The sequence below is a fragment of the Microcaecilia unicolor genome, chromosome 2 (assembly GCF_901765095.1).
Source record: "Microcaecilia unicolor chromosome 2, aMicUni1.1, whole genome shotgun sequence".
Lineage (NCBI taxonomy): Eukaryota > Metazoa > Chordata > Amphibia > Gymnophiona > Siphonopidae > Microcaecilia > Microcaecilia unicolor.
The window spans coordinates 260,326,344-260,346,986 of NC_044032.1; the positions used below are offsets into that span (position 1 = coordinate 260,326,344).

Below are 20,643 nucleotides of genomic sequence, written 5' to 3' on the forward strand. Positions count from 1 at the left end.
ACTGTTGTCAATTGTTTATTGGATAAATTAAAGACTATGGAACTCATTTTCAAAAGAGAAAAACATCCAAAAAGTGGCATAAATCTGCATTTGGACATTTTTCTCACAAAAACATCCAAATTGGTATTATCAAACCAATTTTTAGACTTTTTCTATGAAGTCCATCAGAAGTGTGTTCAAATCAGAAGGGGGCATGTCAAGGGTGTGTTAAGGGTGGGATCTGGGTGTTCCTAACACTTGGATGTTTTTCAGCCATAATGGAACAAAACAAAACTGTCCAGGACTAAAATTAAGATGTTTTGAGCTAGATCTGTTTTTATAACGAATAAGGCACAAAAAGGGTGCCCTAAATGACTAGATGGCCACTGGAGGGAATCAGGAGTGACCCCCCCAATACCCCCCCCCCCCCCAGTGGTCACTGACCCCTCCCACCCCTACAAATGTGACTACAAATATGATTTAGCAGCCTCTATGACATTTTCAGATGTTAGAGCCAGGTCTGTTAGAGCAGCATGCAAGTCCCTGGAGTAGTGTAGTGGTTAGTGCAGGGCACCATGGCGTAGGGGACTCTGGTCCCTATCTCTCTCTACCTGTCACATTTGTGAGGGAATCTGTGAGCCCTCCAAAACTCACCAGAAACCCACTGTACCCATATATAGGTGCCCCCTTCACCCATAAGGGCTATTGTAGTGGTGTACAGTTGTGGGCAGTGGGTTTTGGGTGGCTCAGCAGACAAGATAAGGGAGCAACGGTGAGATGTGTACCCCGGAGCATGTTTTTGAAGTCCACTGCAGTGCCCCATTTATCTCCTGGGATGTCTGGGAGACCAGCCTACTAAAAATGCTGGCTCCTCCTACATCCCAATGGCTTGATTTTCTACGTTTTTCACTTGGATGCCTTTTTTTTTTAATTGGACCAAAAAAACAAAATGTCCAAAGCACAAAACCTTGTTAGAAACAGTATTTTTGAAAACAAAAGATGGACGTTTTTCTTTTTTGAAAATGAACTTCTTTCCTATTCAGATTTTGGATGTTTTTTGCACAACGTCTAAAGTCGGACTTAGACGTCATATTGAAAATGCCCCTCCATGCCTTTCATTTGTTCTGGGACCTGGTGTTGGGACAATAAGGTTGTACACCAATTGAGCCAGTTATGCAATTCAAATACTTAGGAGTTGTTCTAGACTCAAATCTTAAGTTTTCTGCTCAGATCTCCTCGATCTTGAAGAATGGCTTTTTTGCCCTCCATAGGTTAAGATCTGTTGAAGGTATCCTTGATTTTGATGCTCTTCATACATTGTTTCATGCATTTATAGGTTCCCGATTAGACTGTTGTAACAAGATTTACACTGGTCTCCCTAAGTCTGAACTGAAGCGTCTACAGACACTTCAGAACATTGTCCTTGGTCACTATGTTCAGCCCAACACAGAGATCATGTTACACCTTTGTTTAAGAGACTTTACCGGCTTCCTGTTTATTTTTGAGTTCAGTTCTAAATTCTTACGTTGGCCTTCAAAGCCGTTCAAATGGGTCTCCCTGATACTTAGCAAGGCTCACGATCCCATACGTTCCAGTCTGTAATCTCGGATCCAGGAATGATTTTAGGTTGGTCCTCCCCTTGAGTTTCCAATCCAACATAGTTAAGGGTAGCACCAAGTAGCATCTTATGAGCTGAATATGAATCTGTCAGGAAATAGTCCATATAGGGTTTTCACTATATTTTGTGATCACACACAAAACAAGTCTCTCTGGTCATTGACTTGGCTCTGATCTATTGACATGGCTCTGGAAGAACAGCATAGACTCAGCAGTTTTGGCCACTTCTTCTCCAGAGTGTTTTTGAGATCACACTGTAGGTGTTGTGCGAGAGCATTGTCGTTATAAAAGGGTGTATCCAGAACTTTCTCCAGTAAGCTTTAGGGCTGACACCTAATTGGTGTTTATCACTGCCTCCTTTAGTTCCTGATAGTCCCTTTTGGCCTCCTTGGCTAAAGCCCAATGTAGGCCTTGGATTTTTCCTACCACTTGTAGATCAGCCTCACAGCCCACTGACTCTTCAACCAAGTTGCATTCTTGCCACACATGCAAAGGTTACTAAGAGTGCTTCACGGTTGTCTTCAGGACCTAGAGTTGTATGCAGTACTTCTATCCATATAACAGCCTTCCTATACTTCAGCGGCTTCCAGTCCATCAGCTGGGGCTTGTGGGTTAACCCTGATGTTGCTGCAAGAGGTGTTGGATGCTTGATGATGGGTTTATAGCTGTTGTTGGAACTTTTGCTGCTCCTCCTGTGCCAATTGGTGCAAAATAGATTTTCAGGTCTGCTGTTGGAATTGTTGCTCTTTAGCTGCTATTTTCACAGCAGGTATAACTCAATCGTTGCTTCCCCTGCAGTTGAGGAAAATATTTTAAAAAAGAAACTTCAAGTGCGAATGTTCTTATTTTTTTGAAGAAGGTAGGGCAAGAAAGAAGATCCTTAAAATAAACCTCCTGTGTCCCCTCCTACCCAGTCCCCAGAGTAAGTCCATAAAGTGAGTGAGATGTGCCTTAATCCTCAATATAGAGAGTGAACTCCAAGGACCCAGCATTATTTGTCCTAAATAACCTTTTATACTGTCTGTCTTAGAGCAGCCTTATCTTTTTGGTGTCTCAAACATCCATCTGATTTCCAATCTCCTCAGTGCCCCTAAAATCCCACCACCACCTCCATATGTCATGGAACAGGTCGTGACACCTTCGTTCCAGACTTTATAGTGTAGTTTGTCGGAGTGCTTGACCTGGCTCTCTGATCCCTGGGAAGTGCTGGCCTAAACTGTTTCTTTCATGTCACTGGCCTGGGTTTATCTGGTACTGCTCAGTTTGTCCAGGCCCCTGGCAGAGAATCCCGTACCTCACCTCCTTTAGTGCCCCTCCTGGTTCTATTTTCTCTGGAGATCCATTACTCGGTTGGTCTGCCCTGCTTTTTTGAGTTCTTTGCCTCCTTATCTAGTTTGCTGCTGGGCCTCTCAACCTCCTCACGTTCCACTCCCTCCTTGTACTCACAGCTGGATGTGGTTGACCTGAGTGGAGCTCAGCCCCTCCCTTTACCTTTTTCTCTTTCCAAGGAGGCACCCTATTTTATTTTTACTCTTTTTTTTCCCCTTTATACCTTTTCCTTCTTTGTACCTAAAGCTCTGGGGGTTGATATTCAAAGCAATTTAACTGGCCAGAAATGGCTCCTGGCCGGTTAAATCTCTTGTTCGGGGCAATTTGCCGATATTCAACAGCACTTAACCAGTTAGTTGTTATTGACTATCACCACAGGCTACTAAACTCAAAGCCGGTTATTGTGTGGGCGACCTGAGGGTGGAGTTGGCAGGATATTCAGCACTTAATCACCTACATTTAGTGGTTAAATTGGATTGCATAAAAGTCAGTCCTGTCTTTGTGGTGTGGTGTGTTGTCGCTTATGTAGTTAAGTTCTGAATATCACACTTAACCACATAAGAGAGAACTGGCCACATAATGTGCGCTGTCAGCCCTACATTGAATATCAGGGCAGCGGCGTACCTAACTTATATGGGAGTGGAGGAGTAGCCTTATGGTTACTGCATTGGATCTTGATCCTGGGGCACTCGGTTCGATTCCCACTGCAGCTCCTTGTGACTCTGGTTCTCCATTACCCCAGGTACAAATAAGTACCTGTATATACTATGTAAACTGCTTTGAATGTAGTTGCAAAAACTACAGAAAGGTGGTATATCAAGTCCCATTCCCTTTCTCTTTCCTTATATGGCACCCAGGATGAGGCAGAGCACACCCTCCCCCTGGGCAGCATACCCCCCCTCCAAGCAAGGGGGTGCGCAGAGCAGGCACGCGCAGTCGACTCTGCCGGTCCCCTGCCCCCTCTGTGTCAGCTTCCTGTTTCGGGGCAGGGAACTGGCAGAGCTACCCGCCCCGCCCTAGCTACGCTAGAATATCCAGGAATTACACCACCAGCAACTAAAAAAAAATACTCAATGACCCCTTGCTTTCTTCTTTGCCTGTTTGTATTTACTGCCATATGAGCGAGCTGCTTGGGTGCCAGAGCACTGTCGATACTGAGCAAGCTTCTTTATTGTGTGCTGAGAGGGATAATTTGTATTTTGTTTGGCACCCCCCAGTCATTTTCAAATATTGGCGCTTATGCTCACTGCAGAGTATGTGCACTTCATCACATGCTCCTTTTAAACCCCCCGTCATTTTTAGGGTGCCTGTACGTTTTGCTAGAATCTCCACCAGCAGTTTCAGTCCTTAATTTAATGGTCTGCCATAGTCTCCGTAAAAGTTCCTGATCATATTCTGAAATGCATTGAGGGCTATGAAAAAGAACTGATTTTGATGAAAGATTATGCTGGTATATATTAGTGAACGAGGTTATTCCTCTGGCCCCCAAGTGACTCCTCAGAATAGTTGATGTGTTAGCGCAGGCTCCTCAGGTGGAGGAGGGGCAGGCTTTACAGAAAGGGCATGATATGTTTGTTTTTGTTGAAAACATTTATAGGTAATTCTGCTATGGGGGAAGGTATGGGAGGGAAAGTTGACTAGCTAGACATTGGTGGCAGAAGCTATTTAAACCAGAAGTGAGCAGTTGAAAGTTATGTTCATCTGTCACATTACAACAGAGTACCTGCTCTCACTGGATCTCACCCTGTCCCTTATTGGAGTTATTTTGTGTGCAGGTTAAACAAATGTCTTTGGGGGATGATTTAGATAACAGTGAATGAAGAAAAATGGATTAGATTGCCTTTTTGGCTCCCTCCCTGCCCCATCTTTCTGTCATTCAGGATGACCCCTGAAATCCATGCAGTGAGTTCTTTCTTTGTTTCTAGATGATCCTTTCCAGCTTCATTTTTTTCTGTGGTTCTGTGCGGCTCCCCACAGGGACCACAGACAGCAAGTTGTGCGCCACTGTTCCCCCTGAGCCTGACTATGGTTTGGAAAGGTCTCCGCATGATATGCTAATATTCCACCAATTCTGCCTGTCTTCCAATCATGCAACACCTAGATTCAACATTTAGGGTCTTAGAAGAGTTTGAATAGGGAGGGGGGAGAGGCAAGGCCCACTGCTACCAAGTTGTTCAAACCTTTGCCTTTAAATTGTCTTTGTAGCGTGGAGGGGGACTCGCAGGGCAGCGAGTCTGGGACCATAGTGGACAGTCCTAACAACCAGCCCCCCTACCGCTGCAGCTCGGATGTGAAGAACGAATCCTACCAGCTGCCCCCTGCGTGCCACCTGCCACCGTCCACCAGTCTGCCGTGGAACCAGAGAGCCCGGCTGCAGCCCGCCAGCGTAGCCCTACGCAAGCAAGAGGAAGAGGAGATTAAGCGCTCCAAAGCGCTGTCCGACAGCTATGAACTGTCCACAGACCTACAGGACAAAAAGGTACAGTATGTGTCGTGTGCAGTTCTGAACCCTGGGTTTTTGACACGAGACACACTTCACACAGATTCGCCCGCACATACAAAACATTAATACTTCTTGGCACTGACTCAAACCATGGATCTCCAAACACACTTCCTTTTACAAAACACACACACACACCACAAATGCTGTGTGCACTGTTCTAGCCATGTGGTGTTCATGGGTATACTTAAAAATATGCTGTGGTAAGAAGGAAAAAATTACATTTTCAATTTGATGTAGCCCTAACCACAGACATAATACTGGACTAGATTCAGTAAATCCAAACAGAGTGCTATACTATAAACGGCAATCCGAGTTGTGTGCCATTTATAGAATAGCACTTTGAACCGATTTCCGTGCCAAATTTTGGGCGTGAGGATTTATACTAGCTGAAACCTGGTATATGCCCTGGCGCATAAGTTAGGCGCTGATCCCTGGTACTCAGTAATACTGCGTGCATCTTTAGTGAACGCCCGTGACCCACCCATGCTCCTCCCATGGCCATGCCCCTTTTGAGTTGCACCCTATAAAATTTGTGCATAGATCTTTATAGAACAGCACTTAGGAAGATGTGTGCACAAATTTAAATTGTTGTCAATTAATGCCAGTTGATTGTTAGCACTCAATTATCTGTGCAAATTGGCTTGTTAGCCAATTAGATGCGTGCGAATCTCAGAATAGTGCGCAATTTTGCATGCCATTTATAGAAGATGGGAGATTATGTGTTGAAATTCAAGAGTCAAGAATTCTGTATGCAAAGTGGCCATTTCAGTAGGGTCCTGCATCATGAGATAGAAAAAGGTACACAACATTATGTATGTTCAATGAAATGATGTGTAAAAATGTAATGCTGTTCTTCATTACACTGTTTGATGTCCAGTAAAAGTTTATTAGAATTACATTTGCAATAGCAGACAGGATCACATGATCTCATGTACCATTAACTGTTGTCTCATCCCTTCCCCTGCAGGAATCAGTATTTGTCGTAGCAGGGGGAATAGTGTGTGTCATGACATTATATCAGCCTTTCTTTTCCTGCCTTGTTTTTTGTTTCCTCTTGGAAAGGTCTTTCAAAGGTCAGCACTTTGGAATAATATTGACTCCCTGCAGAATTTGTGCACCTCTTGATCATAAGCTGGCTCCCTTTCTAGGGAGCTGATCAGTAGCCTCCCTCTAGAGCTCATTAAAAATCTACATATGCTATATAGAGAGAATGCAGATAGATGTATAGGTGATCTGGTTAATGTGCATAAACCTGGGGGTACTGCTGGCACAGCAGTGTTTGCTTTCCGCCTCATGTGAGCGGTCCCTATCCCCACCATCCTCACACTCCCCTTCTCTCTCTTCTCTCGCTCCCCCTCCCAGGTGGAGATTGCTGGAGCGTAAGTACGGCGGCTACTTCCTGAGCCGGCGGGCAGCACGCACCATCCAGACAGCCTTCCGCCAGTACCGCTATGAACAAGAACTTCGAGCGGCTGCGCAGCTCAGCCTCAGAGAGTCGCATGTCCCGTCGCATCATTCTCTCCAACATGCGCATGCAGTACTCCTTCGAGGAGTACGAAAAGAACCAGAACCCAGCCTACTTCGAGGGCAAGCCCGTTCTCGCTGGACGAGGGTGTGGCAGCGGCCGCAAGGGCCGACTCGGAGAGGAGCCTGCAGTACGGGGGCTTCCTGCAGTGGCCTGGACGGTGACTCCATCACCACCTCCGGGGAGTTCTCCAACGAGATCACGGAGCTGGAAGACACTTTCTCCAAGCAGGTGAGGGACCCAGAGCTGCTGCTGCTGCTGCTAAAGCGTGCATGTACTCCCTGTGTTTTCAGGGTTTGTAACGGGGACCAGGTGACTTTAGCCTCAGTTCAAGCAAGCTAGCAACATATTCTATGGCAGGGAATACCGGAATTTCTCTGTCGAGACTTTTTGAAAACTTGCATCTGATTGATGCGTGTTTTGCAGTGCTGAGACTGCCCACAGATTGCTGCTGGACACCATGTCTGAAGTCCAGAAATACATTTTATTGGACTGAAAAGGATTATCCAAAGGTGTCCTTCCGCATGAGCCTCCAAGTCTGTGCACAGGCCTGTACTCTTATGCACAATTTAGAAAGGACAGAGAAAATATTGTCTTTGGATAATTCTTATGTTTGTCCAGTAAAAAGTGCTGCAGCCTGTAGAGAATCCAGATGGTGCCGCCATGAAAATTCTGCACCTCACCTGAAGTAGAGGCATCTTCATCTAGTTAGATCAATGGTTCTCAACCTTTTTATAATGAAAGCTATAAAATATTATGAAATTTTACAGGACCCTGAACCCTTTCCTCCTTCCCCTCCCACCATCTGTGTTTGTGGATATATAGATGTATATATAGGGCTTATATTAAAAAAGCACTTGTGCGATCAGCCTTGGGTGCTGGCCAGACAAATGCTTTTGTTTCAATTTCCCGGCATGTACAATGGATAACTTTTGGCCGCATAAGTCACTTGAGGGCAGTTCTACGAGTGGGTGCCCCGATGCCATGCAGTGTGAGCCTGTGCTACAAAAGTATCTGAGCCTAGATTCCACTAGAGGATACTAGTGGAACCAGGCATTGGCGTGTCGTTAGGTGTCCACAGCTACACCACTCATAGGCCTGGCATAACTGCAGGCACCTAACTGCAGCAAGTGCGCTTGTAATTTACAGTATTCTGTAAGCTGTGCGTGTAAGTGGGCATCACCGAACATTCTCCTTCCAGGTGAACAACCCCTTGATTTTACATGCTGTGTCAATTAAGCGCATCCTTATAGAATAGCACTCAGGCCCCCTGCTGGCATTTTTGCAGATAAGTATACATACACTTGCCACGAAAGTGCAGTTGTTCTGTATATTACATATGCAAGTGTTGTGTAATTGCGGGCACCCTGTTGTAGAATTCCCTTCACATGGACCAAAATTTATCAGTAAAATGGGGAGGGATTAGGTGCCATCTAGAGCAGGCCCAGAAGTTATACTGATGGTGCCAATGTTGAGCCACTGTCTGTATAACTTATGCATTCAAGTCTGAATACGACATGGCAAGAATGGCTTTATATGGATAATATTTTTACAAATTATGCTGGCATGTTGCGTGTTCAGACTTGAATAGATAAGAACAATTTTATGAGAAGCCACCTAGTTTAGGTGTCAAGAATGCACATAAATGCATGTATTTTAAAATGCCAACTGACATGGTATTTGTCATGGTGCGCAGTTTCCACTGTGGGTATGCACAGGGTCCAAGGGCAGAGTCTGCACTTACATAGATTATAAAATTTATGCACTACAAAGTACGCACTAACATTTACACCAGCCCTCCAGCTGCATGTACACGTTTATTTATTCAGATTTTTGCTCACATCTTTTTCAGTAGTTGCTCAAGGTGAGTTGCATTCAAGTACACTGGCTATTTCTCTTGTACAGGAGGCAATGGAGGGTTAATTGACTTGCCCAAGATCACAAAGAGCAGCAGTGGGATTTGAACCAGTCACCTCTGGATATCAGGGCTGGTGCTGCTTCATTTCTGTAGTGTTACTAGATGTATTCAGCACTGTACACATTATATACAGGTACTTTCTGTATCCCTAGAGGGCTCACAATCTAAGTTTTATTTTTATTTTGTACCTGGAGCACAAGGAGCTGTAGGGGGAATCAAACCCAGGTTGCCAGGATCAAAGCCTGCTGCTCTAACCACTAGGCTACTGCTCCTCTCTGATGTTCTTTCACACCCCTGCTAATATTTGATAAAGTCAAGTAAGTGTGAACTTGACTTTATCAAGTAGGTGTGCAATAGGTGCACTAGGCACAGCTTTATAAATTTGCGCTCATAGTGTAGGTGAAAAATACACGTAAAGATACATAGATAAATTATCCATAGGTCTTTACACAGTCTCCATCTTGCTGAATATTTTATCTCATGGATATATATATATATATATTATGAGAGTAATACTCAGCAGGACGGGCTGTCTAATTTAGATGGTTTCATACGATATATAAATTCATTCAATAGTGCATTCGTTCAGGCAGCAGTGCTGAGCATACAGGTGGAATGTTCAAACTAAACTTTTCACAATGTGGCCCAGCTAGACGCATGATAATATACATTTAGGCTAAATATTGTCCTTACATATATATATTAAAAGAGTAACTGGTGCCATTCCTGTAATGCCCCAGTCCCTGCCCCCTTATCAGCAAAATAATTCAGGACGTATACTGATGTATACAAACACATAAATGCTTTTCAACGTTGATCCTTATATTTATAAAAAGTCAAATAAAGGAAAACATCGTGGTAATTTGAATAAATGGCTCGAAGTGCAAAATCTCTCTCCTTACTTTCTAGCTTGTCCTTTCCCATACACTTTCCCTCACATCAACCAGTCTCCTGCTGCCTTCTCACCCACCAGCTAATCTCTAGCCTTCGTCTTTGGCATCCTCCACTGCCAGGTTGCCTCCAGCCCTTCTTCCCCTCACCTTATTTTGACAGTAGAAGACACTGCCAGAAGTCTTGGAACATCTGTTGATTTTCTATATGTGAGCCACACAGTACCTGTACCAGGGGCGTATCTGGACTCCGGCAGTAGGGGGGGCCAGAGCCAGAGGGAGGGGGCACATTTTAGCCCCCCCCCCCCCGCCGCTGCCCCCCCCCCACCGCCGAGCCCCCACCGCCACCAATGTGACTCTCCTCCACCCCCCTCCCGCCGCCAACCCTCCCCCGCTGCCGTTCTTACTTTTGCTGGCGGGGGACCCCAACCCCCGCCAGCCGAGGTCTGCTTCCACCTGCCGCTGCCGTAAAAACATCTTCTTCAGCCGGCGGGGGACCCCAAACCCCCGCCAGCCGCCCCGCGGTGTTTGAAATTCATCTTCGGCCTCCGTGGCCGTGCTGCTGTGATAGGCGCTGTTGAAATCCACTCGGAGTCTGACGTCGCAGCCGTACAACGTACAACGACGTCAGACTCCGAAGTGGATTTCAACAGTGCCTATCACAGCAGCACGGCCACGGAGGCCGAAGATGAATTTCAAACACCGCGGGCGGCTGGCGGGGGTTTGGGGTCCCCCGCCGGCTGAAGAAGATGTTTTTACGGCAGCGGCAGGTGGAAGCACACCTCGGCTGGCGGGGGTTGGGGTCCCCCGCCAGCAAAAGTAAGAACGGCAGCGGGGGGAGAGTTGATGGCGGTAGGGGGGTCCAGGGCAAAATCTGCGGGGGCCCAGGCCCCTGAGGCCCCACGCAGATACGCCCCTGACCTGTACCACCCACTGAGATCACAAAACCACAAGACATTGAGAGCTGTACAGTTCCAGAAACCAACAACTGTTTTGGGGTCAGCTGTGAGCATTACAGCAATGTGAGCTTGGGGGGGGGAGTGCAGTTTTTTCCCCAGAGTTATAATTTTGAAATGACCTGAAATTTTATGGAACCTTTTGGAGGTACTCAGGGATCACCTTTGAAAACAAAGGAGAGAGATTTTTTTTTAAATCATATTAAAATAAGTACCTTAACTTTGAGTAATCAAATCACTGGATCTAGTTGTACTTTCTTTAACTTCTATCCCTGTTTTTCCCAGGGGGGAAAGGTTGCTTACCATACTATTTAATACAAATCATCAAGAAGAGTAGATTTTCCTGAACCATCCACAGTTATTCAGAGGTCTGTATCAGAGGTGGGCAACCATAATGCTCGAGGACCACAACCCAGTCCAGTTTTCAAGATTTCCACAATGAATATGCATGAGATTGAGTTGCATGTTCTGCTTCCCTTGTATGCAAGTCGATCTCATGCATATTCTGTTGAGTTGTCGACATGGTTGCCCACCCCTGGTCTATATACAGTAAGGGCCCAGTATTCAAAAAAATAAAAGCTGAGGTCCTGAATTTAAGCTCCCTTAACCTAAATTTTGGTCCTATTTTTAGCTGAATGTAGTATCCTAAGGTGGCAATTGAATAACTGGCTCACTTACTGCACGGCCATTTCCTTTAAAAAAAATAGAAGCCTTTTATCCGCTTTGGTAAAAGGAGAGCTCGGCGCACGGCAAATCCACGCACCAATTCTACCTCAGGGCCCTTTTTACTGCCAGCCTTGTAAAAGGGGCTCCAAGTTTTCAGCTGAAAATTCATCTTAATTTAGGAGCTTAAAATCATGCTTATAAATTAGAACTAAAAAATATCAGAACAAAAAGTCTTACACTAGAATAGAAATAGCATATAACTTTAATAAACAAAAATTTTGTCTTATATATTTTTTTAATATCAGATTATTCAGAATCAAGAGCAAACATAAGCTTATAGCTTTAGGGCAGACTCATACTTCATCATTGATCCATATAAATGTTAATATCAATAGCAATATAGAGTTTATCAATCTTCAATTTATCTTTCTACAGGCATTTAGCAGCAGGAAACTTGTATTACTGACATGATATCATGTTTCACCATATGGCTGTATCAAGGGTTTGTCTCCTTATGTAGCCAGGGCCACAAGAGGGGGAGGCAAGATTCCCTGGGCCAGACCTCCAAGGGAGGCCTGGAGATGGGGTCTGTTTCTCTTTTCCTGTGCATCAGAACCCAGGTGATTTTGTTATGCGATCACCTGGGTTCTGGCGCACAAGAGCAGGAGAGTGACATACCGAAAGAGGAGCAGACACAGGAAAGTGAGGGGGATGGGGGGGCAACAGCCTGAGTAGGGGGGGGGTGCAGGGTTGCAGCGGCTCGATTGGTGGGGCGGGGTAGTGGCTGTGGCAGCCCTGCCTCAGGCACAGCTCTGTCTCGGCAGTCCTGTATGTAGCATAACAATTCTCCTACCGCGGTCCAGTCCCTTAAATTTATAAATTTAGGACTGCCATTCATTTGCTTAGATATATGAGCTAGTGCTGGAAATCAGTGCTAAGTTCCTAACTTTTTTTTTCTCTGCTCTAAATCCACCCCTGTTATCACCCACAGTTTAATGAAATTTTGAATACAAATTTAGGAATTCAGCCCTAAAAAAATTTCAAAAGGCCAATTTATGAGCATAACTCTCAAAGTTAGTAGCATAATCCTTTGACTATTGGGTCCTAAGTATTTTCATCATTTAAGCACAAAGAGGGAGCTCCAAACAGACATGCCTAATTGAAGCCTAGTCTATAAAAGGAAAGTAGGTGTCAACTTTTCTTTTACAGAATATTAGCGTGACTGTGCCAATGCGCTGTATAATTAAAGTATGATGCCTTATACCAGCCATAGATCTGGTGTAAGTGCTGGCGCCTAGAGAGCTTAAAACCCCCACATAAATTCTAATATTCTATAATTTATGGTCATAACTACGTCCCCACCCATGCACTGCCCATATATATACTAACTGTCAAAACTACGCACCATCACCTTTAGGCACCATGTTATAGAATATGTGTAGCCAGAATATTGGCATTTATGTTACGTACCGGTATTTTGGTCATTTACGTGTATCCTTGGCACCTAAATGTTGCTGCCTTCTGAATAGAATTATCCCCAAAATGGGAAAAAAATCATTTGTTACTTCAGTATTATGTTGTTATGTATGTTAAATATTAGTTATGCTGAATATAACTTTCCTTTCATCTACTAACTTTACAGGTTTTTAAACACATTTGTCTTTGAAGTCTAGGTCATTCATAGAAGACCCCAAAAAGTGGGAAAAAAAGGAGTTTTGCAGCTTGTTCGGATGATCATGGCTGGTCTGTCTGCTCATTGTGTTTGTATAGGGTAAACCTGTCTCTGGGAATGCTGAATTGGTTAATGCAAAAAAAATATTTTTTAAACTGTGTATTTTCTCGAAGACAAGCATGATACAATATTTATACTGATGTGTGATATCACTGACGGAGCTCTGTCATGAAGACACTCCCCGGTATTATTTTCCAGAAGCCTTGGAAGCTTGCCACCATACATGCACTCGTCTTCTCGACCTTTGTTGTCATGCAGGACCAAGCCAGTCTTCTTATTTCCATAGAGCAGAGAGGTTGTGTCTTCATAATCTCCCCTCAGCTCTCGTTGATTCTCCTTCACACGTGTTTTTTGTGGCCATCGATATTATTATTTAGTCCAGTCATGTAAACTGTTCGCTTAGGACCAGTGCCTTTTCCCTCTCTTAGTGTCTCAGGTAGATTTTTTCAGCATTTATTTTACCACAGCTCACTAAGCTCTTTGAAGCCTTGAGCTTCCCGATCAGGGTAAATGTTTGTCAGAATCAAGTTGTTTGATTTTGCCTCATCTATTTTTCCTGAGTTGTCCCAAAAAAACTCCCAGTGGTTTAAAAAATGCTTCCGGTGCTCCAGGACCATGTCCCTCATGGACACTCATAACTGGTGCCTGCAGTGTCTGTTGCCCGAGCATAATCCTCCTTCTTGTAAATTCTGTATGCAGATGTCAGGGGGAAGCTTTAGAGATCGTGAGAAGCAGGGTGAATGATTTTTCATGCCAAGAACTCTGGTCCATTGACTTTGGCATTGGAGACATTGAGGCATATTTTCAAAGCACTTAGCCTTCCAAAGTTCCATAGAAACCTATGGAACTTTGGAAGGCTAAGTGCTTTGAAAATATGCCTCAATATTAGGTTCCAGTGGCTTCCAGAGCTGCATCGGAAACTAGGGACGCTTTGACATCAAGGAGGTCTCCACCTGCCTTGACATTGAGCATCAGTAGTGGCCACCAGGATCGAGCATTGGCCGATCACGCCCCCAACAACAAAGAAGGATTTGACTTTATCCTCATCAATGCTGAGGGACCCCCGATACCGTACTTCCGGTGGAGGCCAAGAAGCCTCGATATCGGTCTCCCTCAAAGCGTAGCATCAAAAGCACTTGGGCATCAATGCCCTCAATTCCCGAGAAGCACCTGTGCTGTGAGGGTCACTCACCTTCCTAGTTCTTGGAGCGGGCATAACAGCTGGCCATTCAGCAGGAAGAAATGGGACACTTTCTAGCCTGACACGATGCACAGGCATTGAGGGCTTCGATGTTGGACCCACTGGAGCCCCAGTCCTTTGTCTATCACAAGTTCATCAATGCTGGAATCAAAGCCCATCTAGGGGAGAAAGCTCCCTCAGGACACCAGAGATCACCCGTTCCTCAGCACCTCCACCAAGTGCTTGACCAACGTGTCATCAGACCAAGGCAGGTAAAGAGTCAAGCACCCAGGGAGGAGAACTTTTATGAGTCTGGTTTGCGCCACTCCTGAGTGTCTGGGAAGGTATCGGAGGTCCTCTCAGAGGAGGGGTCCCTGTTCTTCCTTCAGACCCCTACCGTCCACATGAAAGGAGAAGGAAACTCTCCTTTACTGACTTTATTAAGGAGATGACCAAGTCCATCCCATTTGATTTAGAAACTGAGAATGAGCCGAGATGATGGACATCCTCGAGTTTGATGCACCGAATAAAGGATGCTATGACAGTGCCCATGCACAGAATCCTGAGGAATGTACAGATGAAGGAGTGGGAGACATCCCCCCCCCCCCCCACCTCTTGTAAACTATACAAAAGAAGGCTCCAAGATTCCAGAAGCTTCAGCTTCCTCACCATTCCGTGGTGGTCAGAGCCACTCTCAAAAGAGCCAGGCTCCAAGACTCACTCCTCAGTGCCCCTGGGAAAGGAGGCTCAGACATAGGAGTATTTTGGGAGAAAGGTTTTTCAGAATGCTGCGCTCACTTCTCACATGCATTTTTTTCCAACTTTTCATGCACTTGCAGAACGTAGTGAGCAGTGTGGCAGAGATTGCAGACATTCTGCCACCAGAGGATGCTGCAGAACTTCAAATAGCAGGAGTGCAGAAAGCAGATGGCTTGGGCAACCTTTGATGCTTTCGATGTGGCATCCAGGGCCTCTGCTGTGGGTATGGGATGTGCAGACTCACCTGACTGCATGTGTCAGACCCAGAATTGGCGGTTCAGGAAAAGCTGGTGGACATTCCATGCTGGGGAGTTAAGGTGGAGGAGAGTCACTATCCCAGCCCACTCCTGGCTCAGCCGTCTCTTCCAGGAGGTACTGTGGCAGATGACAAAGAAGGCCTACTACTCTAAAAGGAGTTGGTCCCCTTCACCCTCTCATCCATCCTACACCAACCAGAGCCTTTGCTCCTGCCCACAGCAGCAGAGGGCTCAAAAGTCCCATTCGGCTCCCTCGTCAAAGCAGGGACACCCTTTTGACTGGCTCCAGGAGAGCATAGCTGTCATAAAGTAGTTTGTGCCAAGAAGAGACTGAATTTTTTCCAAGAAAAGTAGCCGTTATAACTTTGGCCAGTGGGTCTCAAAATAGTTTTTCACAGGCAACACTCTGCAGTTGGAAACCAGGCCACCAAATTTCCACTGAGAACATCAAATTAAGCTCTTGGAACCATGCTTATAAAGGAACACTCTTCCCTTTTGTACTCCAAAGCAGTTGAAACCCATTCTACCAGGGGAAAAAGGGAAAGGATTTTATTCCAAGCATTTCTGGCCACAAAGAAAATGGGGGAATTCTGTCCCATCCTAGACCTAAGGAACCTTGAACTAATTCCTAGCAAAACAAAGTTCAGGATGGTTTCCTTCGGGCAACATACTTCCCATGATTCAGGAACAAGATTGGACTATGCGCTCTGCACTTAAAGGATGCTTACACCCCACATCTGGATATATCCCAGTCACAGGAAATATCTCAGATTTTGAGTAGGCAAACACCACTACCAGTACTGCGTTTTGCCATTTGGCCTTACGTCAGTTCCCAGGGTCTTTACAAATTGCCTATCAATAATCGCAGCGTCTACTTAGTCTGAGAGTTTATGTGTGTCTCTACCTAGATGATTGACTGGTAAAGAGTACATCAAAAGAAGGGGTGCAAGAATCCATGAGCAGAACAATTGGGGTGCTGGATTTAAAAGGGTTTGTCATGAACTACCCCATCTAAATACTGTTCAAAGATTGGAGCTCTGCTAGACATGACTCAGGCCAGAGCTTTTCTCCCAGGCCAGCATATGGAAACCCTGATGTTCGGCAGAGCCAACAGGTATCAGCTTGGCAGGTGTTGAGATTATTACGCCATGTGGCCTCAACTGTCTACACCACACCCATGGTACACCTCCATTTGAGAACAGCCCAATGGACTCAAGCTTCCCAATGGTCTCAAGCCAGGGGGAGTCTAGCAGATGTCATCACTTTCACTCCTTCTCTCAAGAAGTCTCTGTCTTGGTGGCTCATTCACAGCAATTTGGCCAGGGTCTACCATTCTAAATTTCCTCCACCTCACATGACACCGATAATGGATGCATCCAACCTTGGTTTGGGAACTAATGTAGATGGACTCCACACTCAGGGGCAGTGATCTGCTCAGGAGAGACAAAACCAAATCAACTTTCTTGAGTTAAAAACTATATGGAATGCTCTATTTGGCTTTCAGAGATCGACTTCTACATCAAATTGTTCTCATTTTAAACAGACAATCAGGATGTAATGTATTATGTCAACCAACCCTATCCTCAGGACACACCCAGCCAGACAGGTTTTTAGGGTACCCATAATGAATATGTGTGAGATACATTTGCATACAATGGAGTACATGCAAATTTATCTCATGCATATTAATCGTGGATATCCTGAAAACCCTACTGGGTAGGTGAGTCCCGAGGTCAGAGTTGAGAATCCCTGCCTTAGACAGTTCACCCATCTCTTTTTGTTTCTTATGACCTCAACAAGATGAGAGGGCAGCCATCTGTAAATGCACTCTATCCAGTTGGCTAGCAGACTGCACTTGCTTTACTTATGCCCAAGTGGAGGGTCATGTCACAGCTATGGCTGCATCAGCAGCCCACCTGAGATCAGCCTGTATAGAGGAGGTTTTGCAGAGTTGCAACATGGTCATTAATCGTTCATTTGCATTTCTCTACTGCCTAGAACAGGACTTCCGATGCGACAGCCGACTTGATCAGACAGTCCTTCAGAATGTATTTTAGGTCTACAATCTAACTTCATCCCCATGGGCCCTTTTTGTTTCTGTTCCAGGCTGTCCCCCCCCCCCCCCCCCAAAAAAAAAAAAAAAAAAAAAAAACAGTTGTTGGTTTCTCCTTGCTCTGTAGGCCTTCAGTTTAGCTCCTTTTTGTTTCAGACAGCCTGGTGGATAGGGATTCCTAGCAATGTGAATGTAGCATCCTCACAATCCTCAGAGAAAGCAGTTAGTCACCTGTAGCAGGTGTTCTCTGTGAACAGCAGGATGCATAGTCACACTGCCTCGCCCATCTCCCCTTGGAGTTTCAAGTTTATTGAGAACTTACTACCCCGCCTATCAGCAATGCCAACTAAGCAGACTAATAAATAGAGCGAGGAGAGGAGAGAAAGGAAAGGACAGGACAGTAGTAGAAGGGGGAAGGGGGGAGAAATGCAGTAATCACAATAGGAAAGCGGGGGAAGGAAAACACACCAGATAGGGAAGTATCTCAGAACCCATGCTGCAAGAGCCTAAGAACGATGCGACAAGAGAGTGGAAAGCTTCTTCAAAAAAGTTCGGATTAAGGTCCGCCTTGAACCATTACGATGAGGATTGGGATCTAAGATGCTCCGGGAGCTGGTTCCAGAGCTCTGGGCGTTGTACTGAAAAAAGGAGCATTGGATTCTAGCATGAGCTACATCTTTCTGTAGGGACAATCAAACGCTGTGTTGACGGACCAGAGATACCGTGCTGGGGACATACTAGGATTACAGACAGGCAAGAATTGATGGATCTCCTGTGGAACGTACTTTGAAAATGAGGAGTAAGATTTTATAGGTAATATGGTAAGGGAGCGGGAGCCAATGAGAGGACTGTAACAAAGGACTGACGTGGTCATATTTCTGTGCACCATGTGTAGTTTAATTGCCATATCTGAACAAGTTGCAAGTGATGGAGGTCTTTCAAAGGAAGAGATTTATAGAGCAAGTTGCAGTAATCAAGTTGTGTAACAATGAGGGATTTGAATACCATCCAGGTTTAGTATGAGACTGGCTTGGTCCCGCATGATGACAGCAGATGGAAAGACATACACATGCACAGTGGCACTCTTCCAGGTTTCTGGAAAATAATGTTGGGGAACATTTCCACGCCAGGGCTCCATCAGTGATGTCACCCATGACTGTGAATATGCATCCTGCTGTCCTCAGAGAACATCTGCTACAGGTGAGTAACTTTGCTTTATTTGATATAGATTAATAGACCTGATATTAATAAAAGCTGAGCTCCTAAAATTAGTCTCCTAAAATTGTACCCTATTTTAGCCAGACTTAGGGGGCCTATGTATTAAGATGAAAATTCATCTTAATTTAGGAGCTTAAACACTATTAGGTTGATATTCAAAGCGATTTAACCAGCCAGAAACAGCTCCTGGCCTGCTAAATCTTGTATTCGGGACTAACTGGTCATTTTCAGCAGCGCTTAACCAGTTAGTGTTGCTGAAAATGTCCAGTTAGCGCCTATCTCATTACCAGCTATTACGGGAGCATTCTGGGAGTGGAGTCAGCACTTGGCCATTTAAGTGTCAATATTCGGCACTTAACTGACTTAAGATAACTGCGTAAAAATCAGTCCTATCTTTGTGCAGTGCCCGATAGCCATTTAAATTCTGAATATCACACTTAACCGGCTATGCTTTAGCCAGCTCTCAAACCCAGAAATTCAGTGCCGAAGCCTGGACATGTCCCAGCATTGAATTTCTGGGCATAATGTCGGGGCAGTCAGGAAAACGCTGAGTGCTGCCAGCTGAATATCGACCCCTACGCTTAGAAATTTAGGCTTGCCATTCATTTGCTAATTTTATGAGCCTATTGCTGAAACTTAGTGCTAAGCTCGTAATTTTTTTTTTTGCCCTGCCCTAAATCTGCTACTGTTGCTGCTTATTTTTTGTGCTCCTAAATTTAGGACTTTAATGAAATTTTGAGTATAAATTTAGGAACTTATTCCTAGAACATTTTTAAAGAGCCAGTTTAGAAGCATAACTCAAAAGAATAAGGGGGAAGTTATCAACATTTAATGTTAATCCTAGTTGTTATTAACTAGGTCTCATTGCATAAAATAGAACCTATGTTAAAACAGCACAAGTTAGTAGTAAAATAACCCGCCCCTAAATCCTTTAAATATAAGGCCCAATATATATAGATAATATATAATCAAATATCAAAGGTGATTGGGGGAGGGGTAATTTTCTAATGCAATTTACTAAATTGTATCTATTTTATAAAGCCATACATGTGCCTTTGTGGCTTCATAAAATAGGCACCTAGCACCAACTCCAATAGTACACAAATGCTCTTGCACAAATTTACACCTGATCCAAGGCAGGTGCAAATATGTGAATGTACTCTTATCCCCCTCATTCTATAACATGTCTGCTGAAGTTAGGCACCAATTGCGTGCCAGGTTAGAGCATACCTCGCTTTACACACGTGACTGTTACAGTTACACGTCTAAGTGCTATTCTAAAATTTTAGTGCACAAACTCTTAGAGGCCCGGGTACTGCGCAGTAAATCGACACTACTGCTAGGGTAGCGCGGGCGCCCTTTGGTAGTTTTGAAGCTAGCTTGCGCTGTTCCCCACACTAGAAATAATTTTCTGTTTTCCTATTGCGGGGCGTTCCCGGCTGTAATTGGCAGCGCTGCCACATTAACACGCAGGAGTAGCACATGACCCTTACCACCAAGTAAATAGGTGACATTAAGGGCTCAGGCAGTAAATTGCCACAAGCTACTTTTAGTATTAGCGCACGGCCATTTACTGTCCCATTAAAAAAAAATGGCCTTTTTACCTGCCATGGCAAAAAATGGCCCAGCTTGTGCTGATTTCACTTTTCACTGCAAGGAGGCAAGCACAGGAATGGTGTGCAGCTAGGTGCCTAACTTGTAGCACCCAGTTATAGAATTGCCCCCATGTGTGTATGCATGTAGTTTACAAAGTAGGTGTGTACATTTCAACTCTGCCCCTGCTCCGCTGAAACGCCCTCCCTCTAGGAATGCCTAATATGGTGCACATATAATATGTGTGCTGTTGTCAGTATGCATACTTGTAAATTCATATTCATCCTTGGCATTTTAAAGATTTTAACGGTTTTTATTTAGGATCAAAATAATACAGCAGACTGCTGAACAATATCACAATGCAAAGTCTACAGCAAAGTATATGATAATAATTAAACAATGACATAGGAGTGAACAAAGCACCATAATGTATGATAAACAAAAGGAACTTATGATCCCGATTTTATA

The 20,643-nt window shown here is 44.7% G+C and overlaps 1 protein-coding gene across 1 annotated transcript in view; it reads left to right on the forward strand.

Moving 5' to 3' along the window:
- The window catches only part of IQSEC2 (IQ motif and Sec7 domain 2), a 260,857-nt gene that overhangs the window by 123,185 nt on the left and 117,029 nt on the right, over positions 1-20,643 (forward strand). The window contains 5 exon segments of the mRNA XM_030194029.1: positions 5,131-5,409; positions 6,797-6,878; positions 6,880-7,026; positions 7,028-7,093; positions 7,095-7,184. Coding sequence (XP_030049889.1) covers positions 5,131-5,409; positions 6,797-6,878; positions 6,880-7,026; positions 7,028-7,093; positions 7,095-7,184 — 664 coding nt within the window.